Genomic DNA, 9,350 nt, shown 5'->3' on the forward strand with positions numbered 1-9,350 from the left:
TCTCAAAGACACTCAGTGATTAGGACTCCACAACCTTCAGCAGCAAAGAAATCCACAGGTTCACCACCTTCTGGCTGAAGAAACTCGATTGAGTGAATCCATGAAACATTGAACATGTTTCGTTCTCTGTCGCTTTCCTGTTCCTGCAGCAAGTTAATCATACATTTTTTCATCTCTATTTCGTTCTCGATATTTCAATCTTTCTTTCTCTATCCATCGCTCTCCATTTCTCACTTCTCCATCACTCTCTCATTTTCCATATGTCTTCCTCTCTTTTTATCAATGTCACTGTTTCTCTATCTCTTCTTCTCTTTATATTTATCTCTCTTTCGTTTCCAACTCTAGCACTCATCTCTCTGAATTCATCCTGACATGCTATTTCCCTTTATCTTGCCGGTCTCTTTGCGTACATGACAGGCAGAGGACAAAATTCTGGAATCTACCTAAACGCACAAGAACAAGCACACACATGCACAGAAAATGTAGACAGAAAAAAATGAGCCATATATTGACACAGACACATGGCCGGGTAAGAAGGATAGAGAATCACACGTGGAAGTTAGGGACACGCGTTCACATGTACACACAACATGAGGGACTGTATTGGCATATGCAGTAAAATTAAAGGAAGTAGAATTACATACTCAAGGGACGGTGCTGGCATAGGGGGACCAATACTGTCAGCTATGGGAACAATAGGTGTCTTTCCCTGACATCAAGAACGACAGATTGGAATATGTACAATCATGCAGCAAAAGGCCTAGTACCAGGCGACGTCTTACACGGGATTATTTGCGACGGTTACAAAGGAATGTAGGGCCAGGTATTGGGATGCACACTACAGGTGCTTGCACAGAGAGATACTGGGATGCACAAGACAGGTGCTGGCACAGAGAAATCCTGGGATGCACATTGAAGCGGCTGGCAGTCAAAGCGACAGAATGATTCATTTATTGGAATGAAAACGGCGAAATGCGAAGAGATGATTGCATAAACAGTAAGCTGGGCAATGCCATGCCAGGCATGGGAGAGTAGTGACGTTCGCATGTCGATGAGGGACAGGAGGAGATACACACAATGACAAATTATCTTATGCACAGGGAGAATCATCAAGCATGCATTATCGATTATCATGCATATTTTACAAATTTTGAAACGTATGGTATCAATTAGCTGCGATTGATGGTTAGCAAAGCGTATGCGCTTGTTAGGCCGCAATAGCTTTTAGGCCGCAAAGCATTTGCAAAAGATGGGGCACTTTTGTTTTTCGCGTTTCACCACAAATTTACCTTTCTTCATTCTTACGGTCACAGCCTTTCCCTGGCACCCTGCAGCTTCCAGATGCATGACCCGGTAGTGCTTATGGCTGGTCTTATCCACTTTTGCGACCTTAAAAACTTCAATCGGTGGGATTAGAACCTCGTCTTCATTTGGGAGGGCGGAGTATTTACTAATTGAGACCCCAAATTTCGTTTTTATTTCGAATAGCGTATTATTCGGTGAATTTGGGTTCAGGAATCCGATCGCTACTGCCTTATTAATTGCGCTTGACGAGAATTGTCCTAGCCGTACATTTGTTTTCTCCTTGGCGTTGAATAGACGCGAAACTCCTCTATAGGTGCTGAACATTGTATTCTGTCTTAGATTTGCCAAGGCGACAGATATTAGGTAATGAAAACTTTTGAAGTGGAACTTTTTCTTGTAGACAGAATCTGTTTTGCCATAAAGTCTGGTTGCTTCGTTAAAGTCCAGGTACAATCGAGAGGCTTGAGTATATGCGTGAATGGCCATTAAGTGCTCTCTTCGCAATCCGAAAGGAATTGTAGTGTTGCGTCCGACACTTATCCGTGCCTCATTCCAAACGGCGAGGTAACGTGGTTTCTTAGCCCATTCCGTTGTAATGAAATCAATCGCAGCCCTGTCGGCTTCTGGGGTCTGAAAGAATATGTAAGCGGCTGACTTAACGGCCATGTCCAGTTGGATGTCTTTTCCTCCATTTCTAAAAGCTAGCGTTCCCGGATCTGTGGATATGAATAGGGTGGTTATGTCAACTCAGAAACACTGGAGGCAGTGCATCACATCGCTATGCGATTTTCCACAGCCTTCTCACCTCGATCACAAGAAGCGTAAAATCGGTAAATGCAGAGGAAGTCATCTGGCAGCCGGACGTGGAATAACACGACAGGTTTTTAAGAAAGGTCCTGCCTAATATCATAACATTATCTGTCCAAAGTCTGCAAGTTCAAGAGAATGCACAATATCGTATGTTCAGTACTGATACATCACCGTGTGTCTAATTCGCCTTCAAATGCCTCCATGACGTTACCATCACCAGGACCACTATTAATTTATAGGGTTCATATAGATTAAGGGTAATGATATTGCTAAAAAATGCTAGTCAAGACGAGCGAATGAACATTATGAAAATTACACAATTCAATTTGAGAGCTAAATAGTGTAGTGTGTAAAAACAGCGTGGAAGAGCTTCATAAAGGACCACTAATAGGACAGGTCCATTCCTTCCAAATTCAGGTAGCCCAAAAGATCAGAGCGAATAAGGAGATTAAAGCGGCGTTAAGGAAACACATTGGATTTGGATTTGCAGTTGAGTCGCGAAATAGAGCCCATGATTACTTGGGAAACAGGGGAGAAATGAGCATTATAGGCCGAAATTAATTAATCTCAGTCGTGGGAAAGTATCCAAAATACGAATTGTGGTGACGGCCAGCAATCCAGTGGAGTTGACACAGTACATCATGTACTTTGAAATAAACTGGCGGCAGATATATGGCGTACATTGGTTCTGATCACCGAATTCACCTGACAGTTTAAAATTGTCAAACGTGGTTGGAAATGTACAGCCGCCATTCAGAAGAGGAGAAGACGGTGAAGCTAACTCGACCATAGTTTTCTTGCCATCGTTAGTCGCTTAAATGTTGAAACCGATTTTCAAGCACGTATTTGAACAATCAAAATATGTTTAGGTAGAGTGTTTGTGGATTTAGTTAAGGCAAATTCTGTGTGAAGAATTTATTGAAATATGTTTGGATGTAACGAAAAGGTTAGATAATTTGAACAAGTAATATTATTGGATTTAAAAAGAAAATCGACCAGGCGCCAATTATGTGCATCAAAGAACAAATGGGTTCTTGTGTTGAACAATACTTTATTGGCATGGATAGATAATTGGTGAACAGCGAAAATGGAAAGTGCACATTTAAAACTGACATTTTAAAGTTGATAGCTTCTACCCAGTGGAGTGATGCAACGATCAGTGCTCGGCACCAACTATTCGCAAACTATATTTATGACATAAAAGCGGTGCCTAGTATGATTTTGTCCCTGTTTGGCGACCATATGAAACGAGGTAGGAAAGAGAGTGGTGAGAAGGACGAAATGGCAATGCACTGGGCGAACGAAATGAACGAAAGGGTAACAGATAAGTTTGAGTGGGCCAAACCCAAGATGATTCGAAAAGCAGAGCGTTGTTTCACTGATAACATATTTCAAATTTTAATGTTCAGAGAGATTTAGATGTGGAATGCAAGAAGATTTGCACAGCGACATTTAATGCAACGGGGCTGAATAACACAGTCAGGAAACATTATTGGAATTATACACGGCCCCACCTGCACTACCGTGTACGATTTGGGCATATTTACGCAGAACAGGACAAATGTGCCTTGGGAGTAGTGTGGACTGATTGCTGCGATGCAAATTGGATGATTATTTGAATCATAACCATGGGACGTTTCATTGAGAAAAAGCACAATGATGGCACTTCAAATCGCAACTTAGCTTATAGGAAATGTTTTATGCGGCTTTTGCATCTTGACCTCGGCAGCAGACTCCCAGGATAAGACTAATTGTTCGAGACTGGGCTGAGGAGCAAGTTATTCAATCAGAAAGGTGTAAGTATTTGGTACACTAGCGCTGTGGGTTCCCATTCTTTGAACACATTGGAACGGGCGACACTGTGGCACAGTAGTCAGCACCACTGCCTCACAGAACGGGGTTCCATTCAAAGAACAAAGAACAAAGAAACGTACAGCACAGGAACAGGCCCTTCGGCCCACCAAGCCCGTGCCGATCATGCTGCCCGACTAAACTACAAGCTTCTACACTTCATGGGTCCGTATCGCTCTATTCCCACCCTATTCATGTATTTGTCAAGATGCCCCTTAAATATCACTATCGTCCCTGCTTACACCATCACCTCCGGCAGCGAGTTCCAGTCACCCACTACCCTGTGTGTAAAAGACTTGCCTCGTGCATCTCGTCTAAACCTTGCCCCTCGCACCTTAAACCTATGCCCCCAAGTAATTGACCCCTCTACCCAGGGGAAAAGCCTCTGACTATCCACTCTATCTATGCCCCTCATAATTTGTAGACCTCTAACAGGTCGCCCCTCAACCGCCGTCGTTCCAGTGAGAACAAACCAACTTTATTCAACCGCTCCTCATAGTAAAATGCCCTCCATACCAGGCAACATTCTGGTAAATCTCTTCTGCACCCTATCTAAAGCCTCCACATCCTTCTGGTAGTGTGGCGACCAGAATTGAACACGATACTCCAAGTGTGGCCTAACTAAGGTTCAATACAGCTGCAACATGACTTTCCAATTCTTATCCTCAATGCCCCGGCCAATGAAGACAAGCATGCTGTATGCCTTCTTGACTACCTTCTCCACCTGCGTTGCCCCTTTCAGTGACCTGTGGACTGGTACACCTAGATCTCTCTGACTTTCAATACTCTTGAGTGTTCTACCATTCACTGTATATTCCCTACCTGCATTAGACCTTCCAAAATGCATTACCTCACATTTGTCCGCATTAAACTCCATCTGCCATCTCTCCGCCCAAGTCTCCAAACAATCTAAATCCTGCTGTATCCTCTGACAGTCCTAACCGCTATCCGCAATTCCACCAACCTTTGTGTCGTCTGCTGCAAACTTCCTAATCAGAGCAGTTACATTTTCCTCCAAATCATTTATATATACTACAAACAGCAAAGGTCCCCGCACTGATTCCTGCGGAACACCACTAGCCACAGCCCTCCAATTAGAAAGGCATCGTTCCATTGCTACTCTCTGCCTTCTATGGCCTAGCCTGTTATGTATCCACGTTGCCAGCTCACCCCTGATCCCGTGTAACTTCACCTTTTGTACTAGTCTACCATGAGGGCCCTTGTCAATCGCCTTACTGAAGTCCATATAGACAACATCCGCTGCCCTACCTGCATCAATCATCTTTGTTACCTCTTCGAAAAACTCTATCAAGTTAGAGAGATAAGACCTCCCCTTCACAAAACCATGCTGCCTCTCACTAATACGTCCATTTGCTTCCAAGAATTCTTTCCAGTAATTTCCCTACCGCTGACGTAAGGCTCACCGGCCTGTAGTTCACTGGATTAACCTTGCTACCCTTCTTAAACAACGGAACAACATTGGGGACTTATCTACCTTAATATTTTTCAAGACGCCAAACACCTCGTCTTTTTGGATCTCAATGTGCCCCAGGCTATCTGCACACCCTTCACCAGACTCAACATCCACCAATTCCTTCTCTTTGGCGAAGGAGTTGGTGGATGTTGGATTCGGACCTAGGTTGACTATCTGTGTTGAGTTTTCACATTCTCCTCGTATCTATATGGGTGCTCTGGTTTCCTCCTACAGTCAAAACATGTCCAGATTAGTTGGATTGCCCATTAATGTCCAGAGGTTAGGTGGGGCTACAATGATAGCGCAGGGGAATGGGCCTCAGTGGGGTTCTCCTTCGGACGCTCGGTACAGGCTCGATGATTCGAATTGTTTTCTACAAGTTGTATCAATTGATCGTTCGACTCCAGATGAACGATTGGAATCAGGGTACCAAGGGTAACACAGATCCAATTTCAAAAGTAAATACTTTCCATTTCAGGAATAATCTATGGTTGAAAAAATTCTATAGATCGGGAATGCTATTTATGTTTGTTGCTTTTTGATTTTATCAAGTTTAGAACAGAATACTATTGAGGACAAATTGAAACAATGGAGTATATATCTCAGTGCATAGCAAGCTTGACCGGCAGAATTACCGCTTCTTTATGTAAAATTCTGAAGAAATCCAGTCGTCTACTACTGACCCAAAGCAGCAGATTTAGGGATGAGCAAATTAGCCTCTTTCCATCAAAATCCAGACGACAATTAAGTTGTCTTTCATTTCTACTTCCAAAGCAGCAGATTTAGGGATGAGCAAATTAGCCTCTTTCCATCAAAATCCAGACGACAATTAAGTTGTCTTTCATTTCTACTTCCATGATGTGGAGATGCCGGCGTTGGACTGGGGATGTCAAAGTAAGAAGCTTTATAGCACCAGGTTAATGTCCAACAGGTTTATTTGGAATCAAGAGCTTTTAGTGCACAGCTCTATTAGACTTCAACCTGGTGTTGTATGATTTGTACTTCCAATTGCGGCTGCAGAATAAGAATTACATGAAATCAAAAATGTACATTAAGGAGTAACTTTCCTGTTGGTGAAAATGCAGAACTAAAATACTTACTATCCACAGACAGCGTAAGAATCACAACATAAACCAACAGGTTTATTGGTTTGTCATTCTGGCAACTCATGGCGGAATCTTTCAACCAGATTTGTTCCGGTTCCGGTTTTGGCGCTGTAGGTTTATTTCACTGTGGTGTTAACCCGCAGTTTGAACACGTGAGTTCCGTAATCAATGGATCCAAGTGACGCTGAAAGAAAATAAACAAGTACATCGGGTTTTCCATTGGCTGAGATAGAATCATGAAAATGTGGCACAGAAGGTGGCCATTCGAGTGCTGCTGTTCTTTCAGAGCTATGGGGACTTTTCCACATCTCCCCTGTTAATTGCTATATTCTGGTATTAATATCTTCTTTTAAGTATTTTATAATATACTTGTCAATCTACTTGTGGAACTTTCCATAATCCTTCCAATTCATGGATCCCAGATCACAATCAGTCACTGTGCAACGACATACTTCTGTCCTGACACATTTGACATTTTAGCCAGTTGTCTTCAACCCCTGTCCTTTCCTTTTCGATACTTTTGCCAACGGATCTATTTTTTTTCTCTCTAACTCCAACAAAGCACATCTCCCTTCATCGTTTCTGACATTCGAAAATTAAATCTATGTGCCCTCCTCACAACACATGTTCCCGCAAATCCATGGATCTAAAGCAAAGTTCGCTGCAATACATACCAGTCGCAAACAACATGCCAGTGATATAGATTGTGAAAAGGCCATTGCATTTTTAACTATGACATTCCTCCAGTTCCAATTTACAATATAAACACGATCATCTAGCATGACTCCCGTGTCCTTTTAGCTAACCAATCCTCTGCCCATGCTGACATCATGAACTCTGATATTATGCTCTAACCTTTTGTGTGGCAACTTAGCAAATGCCTTCTGGAAATCCAAGTCTTGACAGTTACTGGCTCTTATTTACCGATCCAAATTATTCAATACTCAAATAAATATAACATGCTTATCCTTTAAATGTGACTTCACTTCAATTAAATGTTGAACTGTGCCTAATTGGATTCCGATTTTCTAAATTTCTTACTACTTCTTCCTCACTAATAGGATACAGATTTTTAGCAACGACAATTGTCGGGTTAACTAGCCGAAAGCTTCCTGGTGTCTGTCTCCCTCATTTCAGTATAGAAATGGCACATGTGCCTGCTTTGTCAGTTCGCGGTGGGGTTTCCTGATTACAAGATTACAAATGCTGTTTCTCATAAGTTTGCCGCCATTATATTGGACACCCAGGATGCAGCCCAACAGGTCCGAGAGGCTGTTCAGCCATTACTCTCTTTAGATTTCACAGTAATGTTATTTTTTCATGCAGTGACAGTGGTTTCCTGCATTTCCTATTGGCATTCTTGTGTCTTGGTTTTCGAAGACTTCTGGGATGATTTCTGTTCGTTCTGTTGCTACAACAGTTGCAAAATACATATTCACCGTTTCTGTCATGACCATGTTGACCATTGCAACAGCCTCAGAACTCGTCTATAACAAACCAACGCCTATTTTAACTCCGTTTCCTTGTATATGTTGCTGTGGATTTTTGTAGTTCTTGCCAGTTTACTCTCATACTTTGAATTCATTCCCTTTAATATCTTTACCGAATTATCTGTACCACTATAATCATCCCTGCATTGTACATGTATCTTTAATGCCGTACCATTCATGACCAGCGATTAGCCACGGAGGATGCACCATTGACCGGGATTCACTTGTGGACTGAATATTTTGTTGACAAAGGATTGATAAATCCTCTAAGCTGCCGACCACTGCATCTCTATTTTTTGACCTTTTAAAATTTGTCTCCTCTCCTTAATAGCCAACTTTGTTTCCCATAATTGTTATTGTAATTTATCAGATTAGGGAACTTATTTGGGACCAAGATGTCTCACCCTCAAACTGATTGCAGCATTGCAAACAGTGCTGTGTTAAATTTGCCAAACGAGTTGTTGTTTGTGTAATTGAAATGTACAATATAATTTTATTCAAACTTGAATAGGTGGTGAGTGCTGCATATCAATTATTATTAAAAATCGGTGAAGGAGATAGCAACATCGGCACATAAAGTGGTAAATAATGCTAGCCAATCATCAGGGGAGGAAATGGTTTCGGCGATACTGATATGTGTTGAAGATTTAATGGAAAATCGAGGTAATACAATGATATCAAGTGAAAAAAACAACGCAGAAGCGACTGGTATGAATAGTGCGTAGGTTTGCTCAGAATGACTTACATAGATATGTAAGCCCAAGGCTGAGTAAATATATCAATTCTACCACAATTTAGGTAAGGTATCAAGACCTTCGAGATTGTGCAGACTTGATCTACGTGACTGTCAGAAATGAGACATCAGTTATTTTGAAATGATTGGAGGGATCGTCATGCTGGGGCAGAGTATGCTAGCAGAAATTGTGACACAGGGTTCAAAATCATGAACGATTTTGATGGGAGAAAATAACGAGCAAGTGTTTCCTGCGGCCGAAGTGGCAGGAACAAAAGAACAAAGATGGAAGGCAATGAGCGAAAACAATCAGAGGAAACATCATAAGAAGAAACATGCGGGAAGTAATTGCGAGATGGAAAGTGCTGGAATATTTTCACAGGTGATTTCGATGTCTGTGTGAGGGGAAAACACATGAAGAGATCTGAGACGATAGCAGACCTAACCAGTAAAATAGCTATAACACGGCTGTGGTTTGTAGAACGGAATGGACTTCATAGGATTATTGAATTTCAAGTGCAGAAGGAGGCCATTCGGCCCATCGAGTCTGCACCGGCCCTTGGAAAGAGTGCGCTACATAA

The 9,350-nt window shown here is 42.0% G+C and overlaps 1 protein-coding gene across 1 annotated transcript; it reads right to left on the reverse strand.

Annotated features, from left to right (window-relative positions):
- Positions 1-1,224: 1,224 nt before the first annotated feature.
- LOC140411318 (NAD(P)(+)--arginine ADP-ribosyltransferase 2-like) lies at positions 1,225-6,610 on the reverse strand. Its single transcript, XM_072500438.1, has 2 exons — positions 6,541-6,610; positions 1,225-2,021 (listed from the first exon to the last, which is right to left on the reverse strand). The coding sequence occupies exons 1-2, from the start codon at positions 6,608-6,610 to the stop codon at positions 1,225-1,227; spliced, it is 867 nt and encodes a 288-aa protein (XP_072356539.1).
- Between the last annotated feature and the right edge of the window lie 2,740 nt (positions 6,611-9,350).

Source organism: Scyliorhinus torazame, chromosome 4 (assembly GCF_047496885.1).
Source record: "Scyliorhinus torazame isolate Kashiwa2021f chromosome 4, sScyTor2.1, whole genome shotgun sequence".
NCBI classification, from domain to species: Eukaryota; Metazoa; Chordata; class Chondrichthyes; order Carcharhiniformes; family Scyliorhinidae; genus Scyliorhinus; species Scyliorhinus torazame.

Coding starts and splice junctions, on each gene's coding strand:
- LOC140411318 (XM_072500438.1), bottom strand. CDS start 6,610: ATGAGTTGCCAGAATGACAAACCAATAAACCTGTTGGTTTATGTTGTG. Junction 2,022..6,540: donor TCTTACGCTGTCTGTGGATA/GTAAGTATTTTA, acceptor TCATATCCACAG/ATCCGGGAACGCTAGCTTTT.